The sequence below is a fragment of the Micromys minutus genome (genome assembly GCF_963924665.1).
Source record: "Micromys minutus genome assembly, chromosome: 13".
NCBI classification, from domain to species: Eukaryota; Metazoa; Chordata; class Mammalia; order Rodentia; family Muridae; genus Micromys; species Micromys minutus.
In genome coordinates this window covers 48034513-48062157 of record NC_137982.1, presented here as the reverse complement: position 1 = coordinate 48062157, position 27645 = coordinate 48034513, and the positions used below count along the sequence as shown (strand labels likewise).

At 42.3% G+C, this 27645-nt stretch overlaps 1 protein-coding gene across 1 annotated transcript in view; it reads left to right on the top strand.

Annotated features, from left to right (window-relative positions):
• PDE11A (phosphodiesterase 11A) overlaps positions 1 to 27645 on the top strand; it is a gene marked incomplete at both ends in the record, with an annotated part of 323910 nt that overhangs the window by 118235 nt on the left and 178030 nt on the right. The window contains one exon of the mRNA XM_080927937.1: positions 7176 to 7240. Coding sequence (XP_080784063.1) covers positions 7176 to 7240 — 65 coding nt within the window. The remainder of the gene's footprint in view (positions 1 to 7175; positions 7241 to 27645) is intronic.

The window sequence follows — 27645 nt, the reverse complement described above, 5'->3', positions numbered from 1 at the left end:
GAGAAAACCAAAGGCTAGTCACAGAGCACAATCCAGAAACACTCATAAAGGTTCTTCATGAAATGAAGTTAAACATAACACCATCTATCTGGAAAAAAATGAATGTAGAAAAGGGAGCTACAGAGAAGTAAGAAATCTATTGAGAAGGAAGAGTAAGAGGAGAGGGAGAAAAGGGGAAAGGGAGGAGAAGACAGGAGGAGAAAGTGGATATCTTAGTCAGGGTTTCTATTCCTGCACAAGCATCATGACCAAGAAGCAAGTTGGGGAGGAAAGGGTTCATTCAGCTTACACTTCCACATTGCTGTTCATCACCAAAGGAAGTCAGGACTGGAACTCAAGCTGGTCAGGAAGCAGGAGCTGATGCAGAGGCCATGGAGGGATGTTGCTTACTGGCTTGTTTCCCCTGGCTTGCTCAGCCTCCTTTCTTACAGAACCCAGGTCTACCAGCCCAGGGATGGCACCACCCACAATGGGCTGGGCCCTCCCCCCTTGATCACTAGTTGAGAAAATGCCTTACAGCTGGGTCTCATGGAGGCATTTCCTCAACTGAGGCTTCTTTCTCTGTGATAACTCCAGCTTGTGTCAAGTTGACAAAAAACCAGCCAGTACAATGGAGAAGGGAGGGGGGAGGGAAGAAGAGGAAGAAGAGGAGAAGGGGAGGAAGAAGAGGAAGGGAAGAGACAGACCACTTTGTAGAGGTTGGAAGAAGAAAATGTGAAGTCATACAGAAATGGATATTGCATTTTTTAGAAAGCCATAAAGAAAATAAAAGACAGCTCTAAATGCTTTAAGGAACATGAAGAACAAAATTGAAAATGAAATGGAATGGAGTAAATTATAAAAAAAAAGAGAGAGAGAAGGATAAGAGCAGAGTCATAATGAAAGTCCAAAATAAGGATAATTCGCTGCCTCTGAAGAGAACTTGGCAAATGGAACAGGAGAAGGCTTTCAGAATTTATAACTCTAGGACATTTTATTGAAATAAAGTCAAAGTTGGATTTACAGATTGAAAGAACACTATTCAGAAGAAGTCAGTACTCACTGCTCAGCACTGAAATATGTCTGATGCTAATGGAATTTAAAGATGGAGAAAGAGAAATAGAATCTGCAGGCATCTAGGCAAAAACTTGTGACACTCTGGGAAAAAAAAAACTTCACTCTGACATTAGGTTTCTTAGATGCAGTTTCTGGGAGCAGAGCTAGGAAATAATGGAGCAATCTCTGAGCAATCCTGGGCGGGGGGGGGGGGGGGGGGGATATGGCCCTTAACTTAAAATCCACGAAAGTTCCTATTCAATTATTTAATCACAGGTAGGTTCAAATATGCTTTCGGATATGCAAGCGAGATTCCAAGATGCTTTCAAACCTACAAGTAAGGGTGCAGGAATCATTGTTTCAAGAGCCTGGAGACCAGGGGAAGCTGTAATCCAGCCATGCAGGGTGTGACTGATACTGAATAAATAGGAGCAGCATCCAGGGCTGGGTGTGTTTGAACATGCAACTGAAGCTACACCAAGGCCTAGACTTACAGGACACTAAGCCTCACCATTATCAGCCGTAGCAATGGTGCTGGTTCCCGAATGTGGGAAACATGACAGTCGGCAGCAGGCTGTGTTATGCCAAAGCACACGGTCCTGGGGGATTAGGCCCTTTGTGCTTTGAATGGGAACTGTGAAACACCGCCTCCTGTGTTTCCACACTCGGTCCTCTGTCAGCTGTTGGCTCTCTTTGGGAAGGTCGAGGAACTCTTAGGAATTCCAGCCTTCCTGGAGGAAGTTGGTCCCTGGAAGCAGGTTTTATGGCTCAACCCACTTCCTGTTCAGCCCTTGCTTCCTAACTATGAATGCTTGGTAATCTGTCGGCCTCTCTCCTACCATTGTGCCCTCTGTGCCTGATGTCAGGTCTTCCCCACCATGATGGGTTATGTTCCTCAAACTTTATGCCAAAATAAACTCTTCTTCTTTTATGCCCTCCTCTCATCACATATTTTGTCACAATAAGAAAACAACAACAACAACAAAACCCAGCAGCACGGTCTCTTTTCTACTAGGTATTAAGCCTAGCCTTTGTCTCAGATGTGTTGCCCGCAAATCAGTTCTGAGAAGTGACTTGGATCAAGAGAGGCTAGTACCTTGCGGCCCTGATACATGTACAACAACAGTTTGGTATTAGGCAGGGTGAGTGTTCTATATTGTTCCATTTTAAAATTATAATCTTACTGTATCCCAGGAGGGGAAGAGAAAACTCCTCTTCCCGTACTTGCCCTTGGTCAGGGAGGAAAGTCTGTCCTAAAAGGGGCTTCCAGCGTTTACAGTCATGGTCTGTGGGCATTCAGGTATAAACTGGTATTTACTGCGTACCAAAGATAGAAACAATGCATGTCTTTCCAGATCGTCCCGTGCAACAATTAAACTCACTCTCTTTTGCTTCTCTTAAGTGTTTCAGTCCGTTGATCTTAAGCGACTTTGTCAATTAGAGAACAAACTGAACCCCTTATCTGGACACTGCTGTCAACATGAGGAAATGCTTAGGTTTTTGAAGTGCACAGAATCAGTTTAACCATATCCCATCCCGGGAACCATCAAAGCGACTCCTGTCACTTCCCTTAGCTTCCAGTTCATGCATTTACTATCATCCCTGTGTCCCCCAGGGCTTGGGCAAGAAAAGTGAGTGTAGAAATTGCAGCTTTGGGTCCTCAGGCACCATTTCAGTTTTGCTGTTCCCCAGTGTTCTTTCTGCTGATCATCTGATGGCCGGCAGCTAGTTCCTCGCCCAGCATGCTAACAGGTATGAAGCCCATGACTTCACAGCTCCTTTCTGGAGCTTGTTGACTAAATGAAGCAGAGTTGACCATGCAGGCTGGCTTTCTAACACGAGTCCTAACTGCTTGGGCTTTGTGCCGTGACTGGGAGCTATTCCCCTGTCCCACATCTGAGGGGAAGTAGCAGTAGATGAACGTCATCCAGTTGTTCTAAACCTGTGTGTGAGTCCAGCTCGTCACTCATAGGTGGATTACAAATACCACTTCCGGCTTCTTTTTCCATCACCTTTCTACCTTCTTTGTTTTAAAATGTTCTCTTCTACAATGGAGCTAACTTGAGTTTTGTTTTATTTTTTTTCAAGTGTTTTTATTAGATTACAAAACAGAAGACATATTCTTCAAATCCTCTGATAGTCACCTAAAATGAGCATTTTTGCACAAACATGCACTCATAGTCAGTCTCTAATATTAATGAATTATACATTAAACATTATATATTCAGATATTAACTTCATTGGGAATCAAACGTGAATTAGTTTCAGCTACAAACCTTAACTCACTTTGTTAATAAGTATCTATTAATGTATCAACTCAGCTCACACACTGGTCAAGTCTCAGCCATCTCTGATGTATTCTGTCCTGCGTTTCTCATGCTTCTAGATTTTTCTATAGCAGTTACAGAATCATTATGGTACAGCTCATGTTGCACCACAGGTGCTTCTCTCACTGCCTTTACTAATCTCTCACCAGGGATTGTCTTCTCTTCCCATCTTTGTTGGCTAACAGGGAATTCTCTTCAGTCAACTATCAATACGGATGGCTTCTACTCATCTTCCTAACCATGCCCCTGTTTTCCCCTAAGCTTCATTTAATTTCATTGCTGTCTGTTGGCTAGGCAATGGTGTTCAACATTCAAGGCTCAGAACATCTGCCGCCAGGTTAACTTTCAGTTTTTCCCTCTGGTGTTCTAGCTCTTTCTTTCATATCTCTTCTTCTCCCTATAATCAGTCTGGGAGTGTGTTTGGATCATATAGGAGCTCTGTGAAAAACAAAGTCACTGGACAGTGAGGGAAATGGCTCTTCAGGCTATTCCAACAGGGAGGATGTTCATTGATTACAGTGTCAAAGGGGAAGGTGCTTGAGTTTTAAAGAGCTGTATGGACGAGGGGATTATCAGCTTGATGCAGGAGAAGATTTATGGGAGCCATGAGGTTGGAGAGCAGTCGTAGTTTGGAATGCCGAGGGCAGTAACATCTTCTGAGCATTGGCACAGCTAGAACACTTCTTGGCAGTTTCTTTATCACAACTATTTGGGGCTTAGGGTTCGGATAAAACTTCACACTGTCGGCACCGACTGCTCTCCTCAGTCCCCATTCCGCACCGTTACCCTCTGGCTCAGTGCCCTTGAAGACTGATCTCTTCACAGCAATCTACCTAGGCTGGTTTATCCTCTGGTTTCCAGCTGAGTCCCACAACTAAGAAGATCAGTACAGAACTTATGAGACACGATTGCTGCTTTCTCGCCACCCTGTTATAAAGGTGGCTGTGTCCTCCTCTGGTCCTTCCCAACAATCTCAGCTCCTGGAGGAAACCAACCATGGCACTTCCTTCTCCCATCTCTCGGCATTGCCTTGGATTTAGAAGCATTAACTGTTTTCAGAGTTACTAGTCACTGGGCACTTCACCGTTCCCTAATATTTATCTTTTACAGGACACACTCCCATAATTAGTCTCCTTATTGAAATAGGCTCCATTAAACTCCTTTGGTTTATTTACTATCTACTTAATGCCAGAATAGAGTGACGTAGTGCCTCAGTCTGGAAAGCTATCTCCTGCTTGGCTTAAAGCAGTCTACTCACTGCTAGGGCATAGTTCACATGGCAATCGGACCAGGGCCCTGCCTGCTTGGGTAGCCGTGGAGCATCTGTCAAGATAGAATCATGTATCTGTAAATTGCTTCCTGATCTATACTGCACCATATTGTGAGTGACGTCAGCGTTTATATCCCTTTCTATTTCCAGAACCCATCACAAAGCCTGAAGCACTAAGTACTTCATACAGGCTGACTGAGCAAACACATTAAAAGTGAATTAACATAAGGGAGGAATAACATTTGGACCTGTTTTATTTTGTTTTAGGTTTTTAGGGTCTGATGTAGCTCAGGCTGGACTTAGACTCCTTAGCTGACCCCAGACTCTCCAGGAATGCTTGAATTTCTTACCACCCCCCATCTCCACTCCCAAGTGCTGGGATTCCAAGCACGTGCCATCATGTTTAGTGTATGCAGAACAAAAGATCTAACCCAGGGCTTCATGTCAGGCAAGTTCTGTATCAGCCAAACTACAATCTCCAGCCCTTGGCCTTGATTTTGTTTGTTTTGTTTTGTTTGGGGGGCTGTTGTTTTTCTGTTTGTTTTCATTTTAGTACTTTTAAATGGTCATCATTTACATTTTAAGAATCAAACATTCTCAAGTTCTATCAAGAGGTATCGATATATCTTATATTCTTCGTGACTCTGTGCCTATACATCCATAGCTTAAAATTCCCCATTCTGTCTTATAAAATGCCTCCAGATGGAAAATACATTTAAAAAATACTTTTAGTCTCTTTATTCTTGGGACATTCCTCTCAACTGATTCTTAAAGTATAAAATCAGGGCATACGTACATGCACACATACATATAACACACATGCACAGTGTGTGTGTGTGTGTGTGTGTGTGTGTGTAAGAGAGAGAGAGAGAGAGAGAGAGAGAGAGACAGAGACAGAGAGACAGAGAGACAGAGAGAGAGAACGAGAGAGACTATAATTATAAATAAAAATACGTTTAAAAAACTCTAAATTTGCAAAAGTATAAACATGTATTGAATTCATTAATGAGACTAACAGAAGGTTGCTGAGACTGATTCTAAAACAGAGACTATGCTGGCTAGTTTTCTTCCTTTCTTTCTTTCTTTCTTTCTTTCTTTTTTTTAAAACTATGTTGAAACTATGTTAGCCCAAATGGCTACATTACACATTTGTTTTTTCAAAGTCAGACTGTCATCTGGAACAATGCAGTCCCAAGCACTGGGCTTTGATTTTTCTGATGCACAGCAATCATATGCTTTTCTTCAACAGAAATTTTATTGTTCTACAAATCATAAAATTAAATCATGAATTATTGTTGCTGATATTAAAGTATCAAATGTATTTCTTGGGTTAGAAAATAAAAAGATATATTCTTGATTTCTAAAGCCAGAAACAACTGATGACATTTTATATTTTATTATTTGATTACTATTATATGATGCCAATCCAAGTTACTTTAAGTTACTTTTTTAAAAAAGATGTATGTATTTATTATATATAAGTATACTGTAGCTATTGTCAGACACCAGAAGAGGGCATCAGATATCCTAACAGATGGTTGTGAGCCACCATGTGGTTGCTGGGATTTGAACTCAGGACCTCTGGAAGAGCAGTCAGTGCTCTTAACCACGGAGCCATCTTTCCAGTCCTTAAGTTACTTTTAGTCTGGGCTTATTCATATTTGGACACAGTATATAGTCAACAAATAATTATGAAATGAATTTTAAAATATTCATTTGTTTGTTTGAGATGAGGTTGTACAGTGTACTTGCTGATGTGGAAGTTGCTATGTAGGAGTAGAACAGACCAGCTTTGGAGCTCATTGAGATCTGCCTGCCTCTGTTTTAGCATTGGGGTTAAAGGTGTGTGCTACCATGCTCAACATAGAATTAAAGTTTTTAATGGCAGAATTAAACTATTTTGCTATTGAGCAAGTCATACACACTTACATACATAATTAGCAGCTGCAGTCTTTCTTGCTCTTGCTGACGAATGCAGAATGGAGTAGTGGGTAAAGGAACCATGGAATCAAGTCATTGGACCATGGTTTGAACCTTCGTTCTACAATGTACTGTCTACACGTCTTCCTGAATAACCACTTAATCCCTCTAAGCCCCGCTTTCCCTTCAATAGTCTGGAGATCATCTACTTGGCCAATATCCCATAAATATTTACCCATATGCAAGGGTTGACTACAACTCATACATGCCTCATTTGTAATAAAATGTCAGGATAAACCTTACAGTTTTTTTTTAAGAAGAAAGAACTTGATGTGCTTTAGGCAAAATAATGGACAGAAAATAAATAGTGAACAATCAAGCTAAACAGCCCAGGTACCAAACAGATCCTGTTAAGTGATGTTGGTGATGTTTGCTATTGAGGAAGTCAAGCACAAAATGTGCATTCGACCTTTTCTCTTCTCTTGGGATCACTCCACTGAAATGGCTCTTTAATCCCCAATTATTGTAACGATCATCACAGAGATGAAAACGGTTATTGCATCATTTGGAACTGTGGGGAAGCTTTAATTGACTTGGATTTGCTGTCTCTCTGTGTGGCACAGGTGGTGAAGTTTACCAAATCCTTTGAACTGATGTCCCCAAAGTGCAGTGCGGATGCTGAGAACAGGTAAGGCTCACGGGGTTGGTGCTTCTCTTTTGATGTTCCTTACTCCCTGATGTCAGCTCTGTCGAAGCCCATCTTTGAGGATAGGAGTTGTATCAAGTACGGCTATTTCTCACTTTTTTGGACTTCTGAACTTAAATAAAAGCCATCGCTCAACAGTGAGTGTGCACAGGATACATCTCCCTTGGCGTGTGTCCTTAAGACAAACTTGCAGAATGAGGTTTGGTGGCACTAGACTGTTAACCTAGTCGCTTGGGAAGCTGAGTCAAGAAAACCCCAAGGTCAATGCGAACCATTGCTGTGGAATGAGACCAAGGCTTGGGAAGCTTAGTGGTATCCTATCTCAAAACAAATCCTGAGAAGAGGGCTGAGGGCTTAGCTCAGTAACCGAGTGCTTGTCTGGAATGAGAGTCTCTGGTTCACTGTCAACACCACAGAAACAGGACAGACTGAAATTTAATACTTGTGATAGGCTGTAATCTTTAATGCCACCATCCCAGACTTTGTAATGGTTTGAGAATTTCAGAATCACTTTTGCAAGGAAAATGGAATAGCAGTGGAAGAAGTCCATTTTCTTCAACCACCAGCTTTTGTTTTTGTTTTACATCAAGCATTTGACACCAAACACCCAACACTGAAACTGCAAATAAATTAACTTTTCATATTCCCCAATTATTCAGAAAACACAGCTTTCTGCCTCATCTTGATCCCCTTGCTTGCTCACATTTGGCCAATAATATCTTCTCCTCATAGAACTGACCTTCCAGCGATTTGCCTGTGTGGGCATCTTTGACACTGTCACAATAACAGTGAGGGTCAGAGATAGCCCAAGAGTAGCCCTTAGGTTTGCACTCCGAGGAATAATGGCTGGGTTACTACAGAAGTTGATTCTCTGGACCTTGATTCGTCTCCAGAGGGAAGGCTGAGAAGTAGTGAAATTAAGCAAAATGCAAAGATTCAGAAAACATTGGGTCACGTGCTGAGGACAATATGAAGATGCCACTCCTGACACTGGTACCAGTGCCAGCGGTGTGAACAACTTCCGTTCATTAGGTGCCAAGTGTGCTGGTCGTAGGCTGATTGAGAAGTGCTTCACCTCCCCAAATCTTTAGAAGTAGACATGGTTAATCCTGAAAGGCAGAGGAGAAAATCAAAGGTAGGCAGTGTCCTAGCTAACCTTAACTGTCCGCTTGACACAGCCCAGAGTCACCTGAAAGAAATCTCAACGGGTGATTGTGTTTATCAGATTGGTTGTGGGTGTGTCTGTGAAGGACTGTTTTAGGTGTCTGCATTGATGAAGGAGAACACAGATGACTAAATATGGCTCCACACCTAGGCAGCTGATCCTGGCCTATATAAAACACTAGTTACATATAAGGCAAGAGAGCAAGCAGAAAGTAGCATCTCTCCATAGTTTCTTCTCATAGCTGCTGCATGAGGCCCTGCCCTGACTTCCCTCATGACCCAGAAGTGAAACCCAACAGAATCCTTTATCTCCAAGTTGTTTTTCAGTCAAGAGTGTTTTATCACAGTAATGGGAAAAAAGCAAAATAAGCAAGTTTAAGTCACTTGGCGAAGGCCCTGTGACCGATAAGAAGTAGCCTTATATCCAAAGACAACTCTTCTGAACTGTAAACTTTGATTCTGTTGTGATGTTTAACTTAAAATCCAACAATTGCTCACATATAATGAATATGTCTTAGGTGAATGATTCTCAAATCTAGTTGATCAATTAAAATCAAGCTTGGAGAATTTGGTAAAAACTAATTCTCAGGTATATGCTGAGATATTCCTATTAAACATATTGGAAATGCAGTGCAAAGACCTATATATTTAAAAGGGCTGACCAAGTAAAAGTCCATTTCAATATTCAAAAGAAATTAGATTTTTAAAAATATGTACTATTGCCTTTAATTTTGGAAAACAAATACTGTATTAGTTACTTCTCAAAATACCAGACAAAACAACTTTAAAATGGAAGGAAGAGTTTATTCTCACTCCCGGGTAGATCTGTACCAATGGGAGAGTAACAGCGGCAGAAGTGTGAGGCCACTGGTCATAGTGCATGGGTCAGGAAGCAGCGTGCAGAAGGAGCTCACTGACCTCACTTCTCGTTCTTACTCAGTCTGAGATCATAGACCATGATGCCACCTGATTCCAGGTGAATCTGCCTACTTCAAGTAATCTAATATAGAAACACACACACACACACACACACACACTCACACACACAGATCGGCATATGGTTGTCTTCTGAGTAAAGTTAGGTCCTCTGAGGTTAATTAGATTGTGTTTACCATCACAGAAACCAGGAAGTCAAAATGGTCTTTCTTTCTTTTTTTTCTTTCCTATTTATTTATTTATTTATTTATTTATTTATTTATTTATATCAATTGTATAAATTTAAGAGAGGCCTTGGCTATGTGGTTTGCAGTTCCATTTATAGGCCATTGTTTCAAAGCAAGATCATAGTAGCAGAGAGCAAAGCGGGGGTGGGGTGGGGGACAGAACTTGAGCAAGAGCTTGTCTAGGAAAGAAAACAGGGACCCAGCTTACGGCAGACCATCTGCTCGGTTAGTGGTGTGCCTGAATTAATAGGTCTGAAGATGTTTGAAGGGAATCCAGAATTTACACTCAAACGACTTGTGATCACTGTGGCTTGTACTTTAAGCAAAAGTCACAAGGGGAGGTTGACGCTTTTTGTAGGATGTTCTTACGTTCATAGAGCACAGTTGTGTTGGCATCTGTATTTCCCCATGTCAGCCAATCTCTCCCCAACAAACATATTTAGGCATGGAGTCCCTGGGTATACTCAGAAATCTTTCTAAAGGACTGCTGTAGGACGACAAGAAGTCTATTAGAGAAAATGCCTATAGATGTCAACTTCATCAGTCACATCTCCTATGCTGTGTCTCCGTCTATGCGGGCTCCATTCACGTCCATGCAGGCTCTCTGAGGAGTTCTTCCGACGTGCCTTTTAATGTTCCAGTGCTCCAGGGCTGCTGATCAGTCTGCTGCTGAGCATGTTCAGTCTGTTACTTCAGAGTTAAATTTTTCTGGCCTTATGATTGTTTTTAAAGAACTTCCATGTCAAAATGAAATGACCCAAGACTCAGTCTGCCCTTGGAAAAGTTTCTGGTGATAAAAAAGAAAGGCCGGGTTTTCTTTAAAAAGACATTTTAAAAGTGCCTCTGAACTCTGACATTATGAGGCAGTCCTGTTCGTCTTTCTATTTATGGCTTCCAAATTAATGGAGAACGTTCTTCTATCTCAGCAGACCTTCCATTCTTTGCCCAGTAATTTTCCTCTTGCAGATGTGGGTTCTTCAGTCACTTATTGGAAGAGAAAGGAATGAAAGACAAGCAGCCCCAACATGTAGTTGGCCAGGGGCACAGGGTGGGTGCTGAGCAAGTGACAAGACTCCGGATCACAGCCTTTCTGTCACAATGTCAGCCCTTGGGTTTGCCTTCCAGCACGCACTGTTCCGTGCAGATGTCCATTAAAGCCCCCAGTTCTCTGAACGTCACTCAGGAATAAATCAGTAAAGCATTTAAAGGATGGTTCCTATAGCTTCGGTAAAGATATTTCAGGACACTACTGCATTCTGATAAACTCCAATTTGAGGCTTGTTGATTCTTAGCTACAATCCTTGAAGACTTTATTTTTTCCTAAACAAGTAAGTATTATCGCTGACTCATCAATTTCACTTAGCCTCTTAATCAGACAGTGTCTTTATGGTCATGCCCATGGTCTGTTTTCATGTTCTTCTCTCACCCGCCTCCCCATCTCCCCCTCTCTTTCCCTCCCCCTCCCTCCCTCCCTCCTCTCTCTCCCTTCCCCCTCCCCCTTTCCCCATCTCCTTTTCTCTCTCTCTCTCTCTCTCTCTCTCTCTCTCTCTCTCTCTCTCTCTCTCTCTCTCTCTCTGCTTCAGGACATCCTTGGCAATACCTCCTTCTTCTACTGATAAAAAGCCATTTTGTGTTGTGGTAGCTTCCTGTGCTTTCTGCCTTTTCCCCCCACGCATATTCACTAAAGACACTTCCTTAGTCAACAGCCATATCCTGACTACCTGTTGCCCTAAGCTGAGAACTCTGTCAGATGACAGGGCTACAGAGATTTAAAACAAAAGCAGAGGAGTCTGTTCTCAGGGACCCAATGGCCAACCAACAGTGAAAGTAGTCTAGGAACACAGTAGACTATAATAGAACATAATCCAATACAAAAAATGTAACCAGATCCAACCCAGGCTCCAGATTACAGCTATAAAGAGTGACATTAACGATGACAATTCCTACTTCTGTTCAGCTAATTCTCTCTAGTGAGACAGGTGTCCAATCCACGTCAAAGCAACCTTTCAAGATGTCAAGCAGTCTCTAGGATGCCTCACAACCACGCTTATTACTGAATCATCATTTTCCCCAGGCACTTACTCAGAGCTCCTGTCCTTCTGGACATGGCTCAGCAAGCATCTGCGGGAAGGCCTCCTGCTGTTCTCTCCTAGAACTCCCATGTATATATCCACGACAGGAGTCGCCACCGCTGTCCTGCACAGGTCCCTGCACTCTCTTAGATGTACTGGTCATTTTTCCCAAACCTGAACAAAACTGATAATTCGTGTGGAGATCAGGGAATGTATACTTCCCATAACACGGGACATGTGTTGCCTGGTTCCTATGGGCCCCTGTGTGTACACTGATTTTTTTCACCATTAGCAGAATATAAGAATCTAAACAGTGATGTGTTTGCATATGAAGGGACAGTTATTTGCATGAGCTGATGTTTGTGAAAGAAAAGGAATATATAGAGAGAGGCGAGTCCTGAGTATCTGAGCCTGGTGACTGAGAAGGAAGATCAGTAGGGAGGTCAAAGGGTAACTCAGTGATTAACTCTCAGTCTAAGGTCTTTTTCTATACAGGGTTTGTTCAGGGTGTTATGTTAACACAAGGGATGGTCTTTATAGAGAAAAACTAATAATTTTCTCTCTATCCTGACTTATTTGCCAAGATAGGACCCTGTTAATAAAAGGCAGAGAAAGACAGAGGTTATGTCTTTTTCACATATGTGTGGGAGCTACCAACGAAGATTCTGAAAAGAAGTTCAGAATTATGGTTTGAACACCAGAACCCTCATAGCACCTTACAGACACCAATAATCCCAGTTCCATATGATCTGGCACAGTCTTCTGGACACCTTGGGCGCTAGTCATACACACAATATACATACATACATGTAAGCAATACACTCAAAAAAATAAGAAGTAAATCTTACATGTATTGTTGAGACATCTAAAGAAAAGAGGTGTTGACTGCAGGGCGGTAAAGGAAGGGGAACACTCCACATGGAGTCACTAAAACTTTATCATGTGGGTTTCCCTGGTGCATCTCCAGGTCAGAAAGTGTTGTCTGTGGTGGTCAAGTTCTTATCCTTCCTCGTTAGAGGAGAGTAAGGGTGCCCTCGTTATCATATGACCTACTTTATGGCAGAGAGCTTTTCTTGGGTCTGCTTCTCAATTTCTCTCAGCACAAAATAATCCTATGGCATAGGGCACATCTTTGTGTGACATGGTATTTGTCTCCTATGGCAACCAGCTCATTTGAGGACAAACGGGAGGTGGACCTCGAGGAAAGCTTTTGTATGTGGAAAGACTTCAGTCAGGCCTTACAGGACCTAACTAACCTCCAGGGAGCGGAACTGTCATAAGCAGAGACTTTGAGAGGAGACACGGAGTGAATGAGCAGCAGGGGCTGTGAGCTGTTGTCACAAGGATCATCATTATTGCTGGTGATGCTCCCTAATTCCTTGTCATTTCCAGCTGTTGAAAATGCCATCTGACTGAGGTGAGAATCCTACCAGGTCCTTCTGCTATGCCCAGAGACTCTTAATTGGCTTAGAAACTGGGGGATAACGATAGAGAGTGATGTGATGAGTTTTCTGTCTTGACAAGGCATGTGGGCTAGGATGTGGGAGGACCACAGTCATGTGGGCTAGGATGTTGGAGGACCACAGTCATGTGGGCTAGGATGTGGGAGGACCACAGTCATGTGGGCTAGGATGTGGGAGGACCTCAGTCATGTGGGCTAGGATGTGGGAGAACCTCAGTCATGTGGACTAGGATGTGGGAGGACCACAGTCATGTGGGCTAGGATGTGGGAGGACCTCAGTCATGTGGGCTAGGATGTGGGAGGACCTCAGTCATGTGGGCTAGGATGTCGGAGGACCTCAATCATGTGGGCTAAGATGTGGGAGGACCTCAGTCATGTGGACTAGGATGTGGGAGGACCTCAATCATGTGGGCTAGGATGTGGGAGGACCACAGTCATGTGAGCTAGGATGTGGGAGGACCTCAGTCATGAGGACTATGATGTGGGAGGACCACAGTCATGTGGGCTAGGATGTGGGAGGACCACAGTCATGTGAGCTAGGACGTGGGAGGATTTCAGTCATGTGTGCTAGGATGTGGGAGGACCACAGTCTTGTGGGCTAGGATGAGGGAGGACCACAGTCATGTGTGCAAGGATGTGGGGGGACCACAAGATGGGAAGCATAGGCTACCAGGGATTAAATCCTGCATAGAGCACAGATTCTTCTGTGAAGAACCTCCATGTCCTTAACTTTGTTAGATCAGCAGCCATCGTCTTTTGGCTGTTCTTTCTATACCAGAGTCTCTAGACTCCTCATGCCCCTTACCTATTCCCTAGATATGCTCCAGCTTGCGGGGGTTCTTTAAAAAATTACTCCCACAATGGGACAGGCTTTCATGGTGTTTGCAGAATCAGGATGCAACAGAGAGAGGCAAATTCTACTCTCACTCACGGTGTGACACTGTCTTTGTGGGGACTGTCACAGTCATTTTGTGTGGTCGATACTGACTTGCACACATGAGCACCAGTCCAACACTGGTACTGGGATTTGAAAAGCAGCCCCGGAGGAGAATTCAGCAGTAAATGAAAGACTAGATGGGAGGCAAGCAAAGTCATCGAGGATCCCGGGGCTGAGGAGCTGGAGATGCAATTTACAGGAAGCCGAGAACCTCCCACACTAGGAATTCTGAGAATCTGAGCATGATTTCATTGTGCTCCCTTTCAGTCTGTGCCTCTTTCATCCTTGCATGGTGGGGGCAGGCTGCAGTCAGCTGCTGGCAGAGTTCTCCCCTCTGTAGTGATCCGGGAGGCTCTGACCTCACCAAGCCAGAACTTCAGTCACAACAGGTCACTTCTGCCAAAACAGGGATAGAAAAAAAAAAAAAGAAATCTTTTATATGCAAGAAATAAGCACGTATACTCACATATATGTGCTCATGCATGATCTCATGTTGCCAAGTGTGGCAACTGAACTCCTAATCCTCTAACTTCTAGGTTAAATCTGGGACTACACACGTGCATCACCATGTCTACCTTCTAAAAATATTTAAGAGGAGAAATGGATTTATTTTACGTGTTATTATAGAGAACCAGTGTTGTGATTCCCAACCCAAAATTCATGTCTACCTCAACCCGCAAAAGGAAACTTCATTTGGACATGAAGATAGGATTAGTTAGGGATCTTGAAATTAAATGAAGCTAAATTTAGGCTCATTGGCCAGTTCACCGAGTGACTCGTGTCCTTCTGAGAGAAGTAGAGGCCAAATGCCATACGGAGACAGGAAGAAATTGGAGTGTGTTAACTTCAAGCCAGCATCCATCAGGGAAGAAATTACTAGTGCTTTAAAGTTAGTGGCAATTTGATCTGGCTATCCTAGGAGACTAATACACTAGTTATTGAGTGGAGACAATAAAATTGATAACACCTATTTGATATTTTTCTAGCAATGGGGTTCCAGGAAGCTGATTCTGTCAACCCAATATTGTCATGATTTCATATTTAACTGTAGAAGGAGAATTAATTGTCCTTGAAAGCCTAGTTGCTGTCAGACTTATTCAGGTCTCAGTGCCAAAATGCCGATGGAATTTCTATTCTCATTTTATAAATGAAGAAATTGAGGCTTGGAGAAGTGAAGTGTGTTGCACACACACAGTTGTAAGCTAGAAAAATCTTAAGCTATCTTCTGAGAGTTAACTTTCCATTCAACAACCTACCTTCCTGTGTGCTTTTATGTCTGGAAGACATTACCATTCAATACGCACTCTATCAAGACAAAGACTGCACTGTCTAAAATACTTACATACCCACAGGGTTGTGCTCACAGAAAGACACAAGACTGGCATGTGGACCATGAGTTCAAAGCCTGCCTGGGCTACCAAGTAAGACTCTGTCAAAACAAAGCAAAAAAATAAACAAAAAAGTTCTCAAATTGACCTGGGACCCATTAAGAAGTTTGTAGCATGATCAGAGTACTTATCCAGATTATAGCAGTATCTGGCTAAGCTACTACATCCTGAAATAAAAAGAAAGAAAAGTCTGTCTTGAAAACACCATTGGCAATTTGTTCAATATAGCATTTTTGTATCAATTTATCAATTAAAAAATTGTGACAATCTATTTGTCAGGATTATTGAATTTTTGTGTTTGAGGTAAATGCTTTGCCTCCACACTCCTGACTGAGCTTTGTATCAAAACTACTATGAAGAAGATCCTCCGACTTCATAAGAGAGATCATGGGGCAGGTTTACATGGATGCTTTAAACTGCAGAGACCCAAGTACACACAGGAGATGGTACACTTGAGGAAACACAAAGAGAATGACATTCAAGTCATCTGAATTGTTAAAGTTCTCTCTTCCAACATGGTAGTACTTTCTGAATGCCCCTGTCATCAGTTTGATGTTTTCTGGTTTTTATTTAGGAAAGCCAATACACCCAAGACAGTTATATTTGTAAACAACTAAGAGTTGGTGCTGATAGATATGAAATTTCCATAGGAATACTCATTCACTAGCTGGCCAGACATTCCTTAATCCCAGGGATGGGGATGATTGAATGGCACTGAAAGTCGGGGTGGTGACAGCCGTGACACAGCCGTTGCCTCATGGGTATTTGTATTGGCACTCTGTATATTGTACATTGTTGGTTCTACCTGGTCGGGTTTAAATGCTGGTTAATATTGTCAACAATATTGCACAATAAGAGGCTGGAGAGATGACTCCATGGTGAAAGCGCTGCTCTTGCAGAAGACCCACATTTGGTTCCCAGCACCCGCATGCTGGCTAACAATTATCTGTAACGCCACAGCCGAGGGATCTGGTGCCCTCTTGTGGCTCCATGAGCACCGGGCAAACAAGAACATACCCATGTACATGCAAATACTCACACACATGGAATAGTATGGAAATCAGTCTTTTAAAAGTTCCTCGGCTCAATGGCAATGTTGAAAGGAGAAGTTATTGTTTTATTAAAAAGCACAAACCCCGGGGCTTGGGGGGCCTGGGAGATGATACAGTGAGTTGCATGCTTTTCCTGCAAGCCTGAGGAGCAGAGCTCAGATCTCTAGCACCCACATAATCCCAGACAATTGTGTGGCCCCAGTTGCATTCCTTGAACTTAGGAGGCAGAGATGGGATCTCCAAAGCAATCTGGATAAATAGGCTAGCCAAACAAGTCAGGGTACTCGGGATTGAAATGAGAGACCTTGTCTCAATATAGAAGGTGGAGAGCAACTGACAAAGGGGACAGTAATACTCACACATATTCTTGTGCACCCACACCACACACACACACACGCACACACACACACACACACACACACACACACACACACACAAAATACACCCCCCACACCCAGCCAACAAAGCCTGGGTAAGCAAGGAGTACAATCTGATAGGAGTGACAAAATATTTCTGTTGAAAAACTAGCCACGACACAGCGCAGCAGCTAAGGAAGAAATTCAAAATCCAATGAACTAATGTTGTGTTTTGTTACACAAATACACACAAAATGGCCTGCTGCCATGTGCCAAGTCATGCATCTTGAGACAGAGGACAATGCCCAAGTTCTCGCCATAAAGAAATGGAAGTTTAATATGAGCCTGGTGTAATCGAATCTGTGTATTTCACAGGGCTGCTATTGAAATGTGCAACAACAATTTGTCAAGAATTCTAACTAACTGGAAGCCGTTTCCTTTCCAGTGACAAGCAATTGAATTGAGGGAAGAAAGGGAAGCTTTGAATTTCATTAGAGGGGAGATGCAGAGACAGTCTCGCTGTCCCTTGACATGCTCCGCAATGACAGGGACAGTAAAACAACAGTAAGAGCAAGGTCACTAAATGTAGCATTTCATCATGATGGCATGAATAACATCAGACAGTCCAAACTTGCCGCTGTACATAATTTTTAAACAACAAAGTCGCCCAAGGGGGCCAGACAGAAGTTTGACCTCTGGTACCTTGCCCCCTTGTCATCAGTTATTGATGGTGTATTGCAAGAGCAAAGAGGCTTTGCAGATTTAGTTGAGGTCACTTATCCAATAATGTTAAGGTGAAGAAGTTATACTGGATTCTCAGATGAGCCACAAAGAACAAGGCTTTCACCCAGGTTAGGACAGAGACGGCCAGAGAGACAGCAGAAGGGAAAAATTGAAAGGTTTGAAACATGAATGCAGTTGGCCACATGTTGCTGGCCCAACCTGGCTTAAACATCATGGAAAGCAGAATTTATCTCATTACTGCAAAAACCAACAAGCTATGTGAGTTTGCCAACAACCTATGGGAGCTGTATTCTCCTCGAAAGCCTTCACAAAATGCAAGGGAGCACAGTAAAAAGATGGGAAGCATGGTAAATGTCAGAAAGCACAGAAAGGAGACAGGGAGCATAGGAAAGAGACAGGGAGCACGGTAAAGAGATGAGGAGCACTGTCAAGAGACAGGGAGCACGGTAAAGAAACAGGGAGCACAGGAAAGAGACAGGGAGCACGGTAAAGAGATGAGGAGCACTGTCAAGAGACAGGGAGCACGGTAAAGAAACAGGGAGCACAGGAAAGAGACAGGGAGCACAGGAAAGAGACAGGGAGCACGGTAAAGAGATGAGGAGCACTGTCAAGAGACAGGGAGCACGGTAAAGAAACAGGGAGCACAGGAAAGAGACAGGGAGCACGGTAAAGAGATGAGGAGCACTGTCAAGAGACAGGGAGCACGGCAAAGAAACAGGGAGCACAGGAAAGAGACAGGGAGCATGGTAAAGAGATGAGGAGCACTGTCAAGAGACAGGGAGCACGGTAAAGAAACAAGGAGCACAGGAAAGAGACAGGGAGCACGGTAAAGAGATGAGGAGCACTGTAAAGAGACAGGGAACACAGTAAAGAGATGAGGAGCACTGTAAAGAGACAGGGAACACGGTAAAGAGATGAGGAGCACTGTAAAGAGACAGGGAGCACAGTAAAGAGACTGTTGACATGGCAGCTCCACTATTAGGGGAGATCTTTATTGTGAAGAAGAGAGGAGGGCATATTTGGAGGCATATGGAATTGTCCGCAGCAGACAGGGAGAAAGCTTTTTGTCTGCAGGTGAGGCATGGCCAGGACTATGGGAGGGGGAGAAGAGAGAATGGTGAAGAAGATGAGGTCTTAGCTAACGTTTCCACTGCTGTCACAAAACCCCATAACCAACACTTTCTCAGCACCTTTCATCACCAATGGAAGTCAGGCATGATCCGATGCAGAGGCCAAGGAGGGGTGCTGCTTGCTGGCTTGCTCCTTTCCATTATGTATCTTTGTAAGCATGGTCACCAATAACCAAGAAACACAGCCAATACTAGGCTATCTGGAAATCTCTGCCGAAGTTGTTAACCCAAAACACTTCAATTTAATATCGGTGGAATTTTTTGGACAAAAGCAGAAAGCAGCCACATTCTTTACCAAAGCATCACAAGAACAGTCTCTGGGCCACAACCTAATATTCTTCTCCTCTGGCCTCTTGAGCTGGGTGCCAGAGCACCAATCAGTCTCAGCACCACTGCCTTCCACGCTTGTACCACTATGTCCACCAAGTCCCACTTAAGGTATTCGGCTGCCTTTCTAAACCAATGTCCCAAAGTCCACATTCCTCCAAACCAAAGCATGATCAGGCCTATCACAGCAATACCCCAGCTCCTGGTACCAACTTCTGGCTGATTTGTCACAAGTTGCCGGCTTAAATATTTATTGCTCCGAAGAGACACCAAGACCACAGCAACTTAAAGGGCTAACATTTCACTGGGACTGGATTACAGTTTAGAGTTGTAGTAAGTACAGTGTCTTCATGGGGAAAAGCATCCAACATGCAGGCAGATAGATTGTGCTGGAGAAGGAGCTGAGAATTCTACATCCGGTTTGGCAGGAAGCAAGAAGAGAACAGCCACAATGGGCCTGACTTGAGCTTCTGAGACCTCAAAGCCTATTCCTAGCGACACAGTTCCTTCAGCTTCGTAATAGTACCACACTCCCTATGGGGGACACTTTCTTTCAAACCACCATAGTGAAATAGCAAGAGAGGGAATAGAGTACAAGAGAGACAGAGACAGCGAGACAAACAGACAGACACAGTGAGAGAAGGAGAGGGGGAGGGGAGAGGGAGAGAGAAGGAGAGGGGAAGGGGGAGAGGGAGAAGGAGGGGGAAGGGGAGAGAGACAAAGTGTGTGCACGCTGGGGCCAGGAAAAAGCCAGGGAAGGGCCAGCAGCTGACTTGCACTTAGAAATGTACAATAGACCCAAGGTATACAAAGAACTCAAAAAGCTAGACGCCAGAGAATCAAACAACCCTATTAAAAAATGGGGTACAGAGCTAAACAAAACATTCTCAGTTGAGGGATATCGAATGGCTGAGAAACATCTGAGGAATTGCTCGACATCCTTAGCCATCAGGGAAATGCAAATCTAAACAACCCTGAGATTCCATCTCACACCAGTCAGATTGGCCAAGATCCAAAACTCAGTTGACAGCAGATGCTGGCGAGGTTGCAGAGAAAGAGGAACACTTCTCCACTGTTGGTGGGGTTGTAAACTGATACAACAACTCTAGAAATCAGTCTGGCGATTCCTCAGAAAATTGGACATAGTACTACCTGAAGATCCAGCTATTCCACTTCTGGGCACATACCCCAGAGACACTTTAATATACAACAAAGATATATGCACCACAATGTTCATAGCAGCTCTATTTATAATAGCCAGAAGCTGGAAAGAACCCAGATATCCTTCAGTAGATGAATGGATACAAAAATTGTGGTACATTTACACAATGGAATACTACTCAGCCACCAGAAACAATGACTTAACCAAATTTTTAAGAAAATGGCTGCATCTAGAGAATATCATCCTGAGTGAGATGACCCAGTCACAAAAGAACAGACATAATATGCAGTCACTGATAGTGGGATGCTAAACCCAGAGGCTCGCACTGCCCCAGAAACAACTCACAGACAGTGTGAAGTCCAAGAAAAAAAGAAAAGAAAACAAAACAAACAAAAAAAAGTCATGCTCAATCCTTACACACCAAGAACACATTGACAAATTTCTGGTTACACCCTGTATTACATATACTTTTTGCTCATTGTAAAAAAAAAAAAAAAGGAAAAAATTTGTATTGAATGATATTTTCTACAACATTCTTTTCTTTCTGTTAAACTCTCTAAAATGTTTTTTCTAAAGTCTTGGACAACCAGGGGACTATTGCCTGCAAATTTTTCACTGCCTTATTTACTATACCATTGGAAAGAGTTTGGTTAAATTCTGTGTACTAGAAACACTGTGCTTCTCCTTTAGATGTTTTGTGTACTATTGTTCTTTCTAGGAAACCCCATTGTGGTTTTTATTGTTTCTATGTGCCCTTTAACAATAAAAGACGGTCTATGAAAAAAAAAAGAAAGAAAGAAATGTACAATAGGTGCTTGAGATACTGAGAGAACTGTAGTCCAGCCTGCACTTCAATATTCCAAGAAAGGAGCACTTGAGAAAGGCACTGCAAGTTTGATTTTATACAAAAGCCTCCCAGTAGGTCTGACAGCATCAAATCCCACAAGAGTGCCAGCAGCTTTGAAGTAAGTTCTGGAGGTGACCTAGTACACCCTTAAGAAAGGCTGCATCCTCGTTGGCCTGGTGCCTTAGAGGATGTATTTGAGACCATTAAGGATACCTGAGCAGCGATTCAAGCCTGAACCTCTCGACGTTTTAGAAACCTTTTAGCTTCTTTCACAAGTACCTTTTCTTCCAGGTAGAATCCACTTGATTGTTTTTATATTTTTCCCTTTAAGAATGGAATGTGATGAAATTTTATGTCTAACCTAAGAGATTTTCATAGTAAGATTAAAATGTTTTAAGCAATGTGACAATATCTCCTAACAGTAGCTCTTTTTCCTGCTCGTCTAATAATTAGCATCTCTCGGGTTCAGTTATCTCACGTGAGCAGGCAGCACCTTGTTTATTCTAAGACATCTCTGTCCCTGACTCCTCACCATCTTTTCTGGAAACATACATGCCTTAACTTTAACACACCCAATAATTTAGAGCTTCTTCGATTTTAATATTAAATGGTACTGCTGTTCTTTTCTTTGAAAAAAAGAAAAAAAAATGTTGGCCACACTGGTTTCCTGAGTCCCATCTCTCAGATCAGACTAGTAAAACCTATGTTTCAACATTTTGGGCTGTTTCTGACATTCTTTGTGGAATCTAGTTTTGCAAACAAACAAATCCTTCTAATGGTGATTTGAAACCCTTCCTGAATTATCTTCATAACTCTTCCCTTTAGGCCTCCAGACTCCATGGCCATAATTCCTCAATTTTATAGGGAAGTTGATTTCCATAATGGGCTTCTAATTAGTCAAAACGTCATGATAACCTGGATAGTTTTCCCAAGGGTCAGAGTTATCTGGGTAACCCTCCTTCATTCTTGTCCAGCAGAGCCGACACAACCAAGAAAAAGACTGCAATAGATGTGTCATACCTAAAAACTAGAAGGTATGAATGAAGGTTTCAATTACCTCTGAGTGTACTGTGATTACAGACTGTAATCATACTAAAATTTATAACCATGATGCCATTGGCCCACAGGGGTGGCTGTTAGTACCAGTCAGATTATGACTTTGACCTAGGCCTGGAAGAAAAGGCCATACACCTTACAAGGCCAATATGACTCAACCAGTTGGACGTTATTACTCCAAAGTGTGTTTCCAGGTCTGAGAAATGGCTTTTGAGAGCATCACTGTCTGTACTGTGAATTGCAATGGTACCAATGCCTTTGGGTATCTTTCAGATTATGATTTCCAGACTTTGAAAAATGTGGTCCACAGCAACAAAAATCTATCTAATTATTGGCTGGTTATTAAACCAACTGAGAGGAAATTCTAGCTGCCATACAACAGAAGCACTTTCAAAAATTAGTTTAGGGAAGTCACTTGACACCAAATAACTCCACAAAAATAGCAATAGATAGAAGCAACATCTTGATGTAGGATAAAGAAGACACTCTTGTTTCCAAAGCTTCCACATTGTTTAATATTTTAATTTTATCAGGAACTATAAAGCATACAAAGAAACAAGAAAATACAGTACAAACCTAGGAAAATAGAAACTGTCCCAGTAGAGAAAACAGCTAGACTTATTTGCCAAACACTTTGAGTGGGAAAGTATAAATATGTCCAAGATACTAAAGGGAACCACATACTAAGAACTAAAGGAAAATGTGAGAACAATCTCTCTCAACAAGATATATGACTAGATATAAAGTAGCTATAATTATTATAAAAACACATATAAGTTCTAAACTTGATGACTTAAATACATTGAAGAGTTCTCTAAGATGGGGGCAAAAGAGCATGTGTAAGGAGGCTGAAGAACGGCAAGTCTACAGAAAATGTCTAGTCTAGGAATAGGAAGAAAAACAAGAGCCTCAAAGAGACCCAAATACTTTCAAGCATACAAACACAAATTCATACAAGAAGGATGCCCAGGAAAGGAAGTGAGAGGAAGCTGAACTGCTTTTGTTGTTGTTGTTGTTGTTGTTATTGTTGTGTTGCTGCTGCTGCTGCTGCAATGATCTAGTATCTGATATAAAGCAACTCAAGAGAGAAAGGGCTTATTTCAACTTATAGTTCAAGGAGGAATGACGTAAATTCTGTGGGTTCGGAGCATGGGTCAGCTGGTCACCTTGCAAAAGCAGTGAGAAACTTCAAAGTAGACAAGAAGCAATGGGCTGTAAAGTCCCAAACCTGTACCCAGATATCTAGTTCCTGTAGTGAAGCTCCACCTCCCAAAGGTTCCAGAGACTTCCATAATAGCACCACTAACTGTAGGACCAAATGCTGACATACAGGAGAAATTTTCACATTCAAAGAATAGTGTCCCACCACTGTTCCATGGGAAAAAGACCATCTCTGTCTTAAGGTTTTATTATTGTGAAGAGATACCATGACCAAGGCAACTGTAATAAGGACAAAATTTAATTGGGGCTGGCTTACAGGATCAGAGGTTCAGTCCATTGTCATCATGGCAGAAAGCATGTGCTAAAGGAGCCAAGGATTCTACATCTTGATTTGAAGATCAGTAGGAGAAGACTGTCTTTCATGTGGTTAGGAGGAAGGTCTTAAAGCTCACCCTCACAGTAACATGCTTCTGCCAGCAGGATCACACCTACTCCAACAAGGCCACACCTCCTAATAGTGCCACTTGTTGGGCCAAGCATATTCAATCCATCACAGTCTCATAATGCAAAATGGATTGGTACAAATTCAAACAGTCCCAACACTGTTTAAAAACCCAGTTTCCCTGGAAACTTAGGGTGATCTTTTAACTGCCTGTCCTTATAAAACCCAGGGGCATGGCAGAAGTTTGGTTGGTATGAAACTTCCTTCACACAACCTTCAGCATGCCGTTGACAGCTGTTGAACCTCATTATACCAACATTTAATGTTGCTCATAGATGGACAGAGCTACAGATGGCTTTGGGGTTCTATTTCTATGCTCTTTAGTTGACTGGTAAGGACATGCCTTGCCAAGTCTGTTAGCTACCTAGAATACTGGTACCTGAGGCTGACTGAACTCTGAGACTCCTTGTTCTTAAATCTGCTCCTCTCCTTCCTAGATCAGGAATTGTTCTCAGTCTCTCAGATGTTCTCTGAACTTTCTATAAAAATCCTAAATGTCCAGATGCTCTGGGGGTGTGGTTTGTCAACTGAAAATCCTTGTTGCTGACGTAGGCACACCGTCCAGGGAACTGTATTCTTCCATGCCTGTTTTCTTACAGATTACTCTAGATGTGTTAGTACACTCTGAGGCATGGATAGTCTATGTATCTATGCCTCATTTTTAATGTTAATTATGAGGAAAAAACTAGAATAAAGGAAACATTAGCAATGAAGTATATCTTGATATTTCATTTTTGAGAGACTCAAGGAAACACATTTTTTTCAAACATCCTTCATATCCTAAATATATAAAATTAAAACTGCGATTTTGCTTTAATTCTCATGACTTTGAACATGAAGACTCAGTGAAAGATAAACTCATTGCCTTTTTCCTAATGGCAGATGGGTTTTTGTTCTAGTAAAACTGTCATGGAGGAGAATAAAGGCTCTAAAAAAAATGGTCCATGAACAAGGCACATAAATAAGTACTGAACTCACACATAATAAAGTAGGCCATGTAGATCAGCTGCCCTGGATTGATTCTACCTTGTAAATAATTATGGCAACTTGGAAGCTCTAAGAGTTTATGTGTTTGGTTCTTTCTTTTATAGGTCTCTCATTTAATATGCTTCAGCCAATATTTTAACTAATTGAGCGCACTCCTCCTTCCTTATTCTCGGCACACAGTCCTTTGATTTCTAATGGATACCTTTGCTGTATGGATTTGGCCACAGGTGTTCTCACAGAGGGATGTGGTGGGGCTACTTGAGGCCTCTATACGCTATCACTCTATACGCTATCACTCTATACGCTATCACTCTATACGCTATCACTCTATACGCTATCACTCTATACGCTATTGCTGTACACTCTCATTGGCATTTTTGCTACCTAGCACACTTTCTCTTCAGTGCCTCACCAAAAGCTTACAATGATGCTGAACTCAAAGACAATAGTGTATCTCCCTTCCACACCCCAGGAGCTCAGCTGAGCACACTGCTTTACCAGGTGCACTACTTAGGGTTCCTATTGCTGTGACGAAACACCGTGACAAGTTGGGGAGAATAGGTCTTATTTGTCTTACACTGCCATATCACTTTTCAGAATCAAAGGAAGGACAGGAACTCTAACATGACAGGAACCAGGAGGCAGGAGGTGAAGTAGAATTCATGGAGCGGTGCTGCTCACTGGCTTGTTCCCCATGGCTTGCTCATCTTGCTTTCTTATAGAACCCAAGACCACCAACCCAGGGATAACACCACTCACAATGAGTTGGACCATCCCCCATCAATCACTAATTAAGAAAATGGATCCAGCAATTACGGCTGACAGAAGCAAGCAAGTAGGTAGTGAAGAGATGAGGAGGAAGAGAAGCCCAAAGGTTGATGCACTATAAAGGGACCAGAGAAACAAAGACAGTTGCTATTCTTACTCCTTGGGAAATGGTGAGTTACACTGTCAGTAGAGGCAGGAAGAAACACAAGTGCCAAAGGGCCCATGCCTTCTTCCTTTGAGAAAACTGGCCACTGTGTGAGCCACTGTGACTCCCAGAACAGCACCCTTACCAAGGAAGAAGAGCAGGACCCGCAGAGTGGGGACCCACAGCTGATTCGACACGTCCTGCTCTGTTTACTTCTCATCATCATCCTGTTTGCTAATCTCTCTAGTCGCTTGTGGCAACAGTTCAACCATGAGATGATGACTCTTTGTTGAGTTACAGCTCTTCTGTGCTGTGTTAGCTTTGACCAGGGATTTATCTCCTTTGGAATCTTTGGGTTTTGGTAAATATTTACTCATCCTACTTTTCAAAAGCTGTCATTGCTGATAGGGGTGGAAGATACCCGGAGGACCACTCACCACCATGCCCGTGGGAGCCACTACAATGAGCAAGTATGTAGTGAGAGATAGGAGAGAAAAAGAACTGTCTCAAAACAAAACAAAACTTTTCCCCAAAGCAAGCTCATTAACAACTGGAATAAATTTTAGAAAAGTGGTTCTCAAACTTCCTAAAGCTGCAAATCTAATATATATCCTCATATTGTGGTGACTCCCGGTCAAAAAAATATTTTCAATGCAATTCATAAATGTAAGTTTGCTACTGTTATAATTCACAATGTAAATATCCCTGTCTTCCAGTGGTCTTAAGCGACCCCATGAAAAGATTGGTTGACCCCTAGAGGGGTCAAGACCCAGAGGTTGAGAACCACTGCTGTAGGGGATTCTGGGAGTTAAAGCATCATCCAACCATCACAACAACCGAGATAACAGGCTGCCTCTGGGTACTAATTGCATGATCTTTCCCTTTCATAACTAAAAGGTTTATTTGATAGCCTTCAAAGACAACGGAGCCAGTAGAGATTAAAGCACCAGTCTGTGGGGCTTGAGACTCTCCTACTGTGGTCCTAGCTTTTAGTTCCTCTGGTATTGACTTATTCCTTAATCTCCTAATTAAAGGACAATTTCAAATAATGTTACATAGCTGGTGGTGTCATGAAGACCCCCAGGGATAACAGGCTTTTCTGAGAAGAAAAAGTAAGGAAAGGAGCTTTGGTTTGTGAACCACAGTTCAGATTGGCATCTAGTTGGTGAAGCAGAATGTCAGATGCTACCATGTTTAATCTGTAGGTCAAAATCGGTTGTTTTGCTTGAATGTTTAAAAGAAAAGTTACCTGTCACAAATACGTCCCAGTCCTACTGGCTAATAATCAAAATATCAAAAAAAATCAATTGGCAATCAGTTTTTTTGACAGTGAGAAAATAGATGGCTAAAACTTCTGCTCCCACATTATTGATCAATGTCTAGTTAATAGTTAATAGTCTTCTCTAGTGACTATCAGTTTACCCAGGAAAGTGAGCACTTTCAGTTTCGAAGAACCTGATATACTATAGAATAGTGATTTAAAGGTGTCCAGAAAGTACTTGACATGCATGTATATGTAATTATATGTATATATAAAATCTCAAATATACACAAGCAACTCAAGACTCATGGGTATGGTGCTAAAGATATGACATGACAGTCATTTATAAGGATATGAAGCTTTTAATACAAGGTTCATCACATTGTTTGAATTCTTCCATTACAGCCTATTCATGTATTAACTGTTATTACCTGAGTCAACAGAGAAAAAAACAGAAACAAGACTAGCCAAACAAACCAACCTCAGATTTCTACAGCATTTCATGTGGTATAGCTTCATCTGTATTTTAAGGTTTTCCTTATGTTAAAAAATATAGCCAAAGCCAATGCCCTCTTTTCTCACCTTCCTGATTATTCTGTACTCCCTTCCATGGTGGGTCATGACTTCTGGGTTGCACATTAGACATTTACCTTACAATTCATAACCCTATCAGAATTATAGTTATAAAGTGGCAATGGAAATC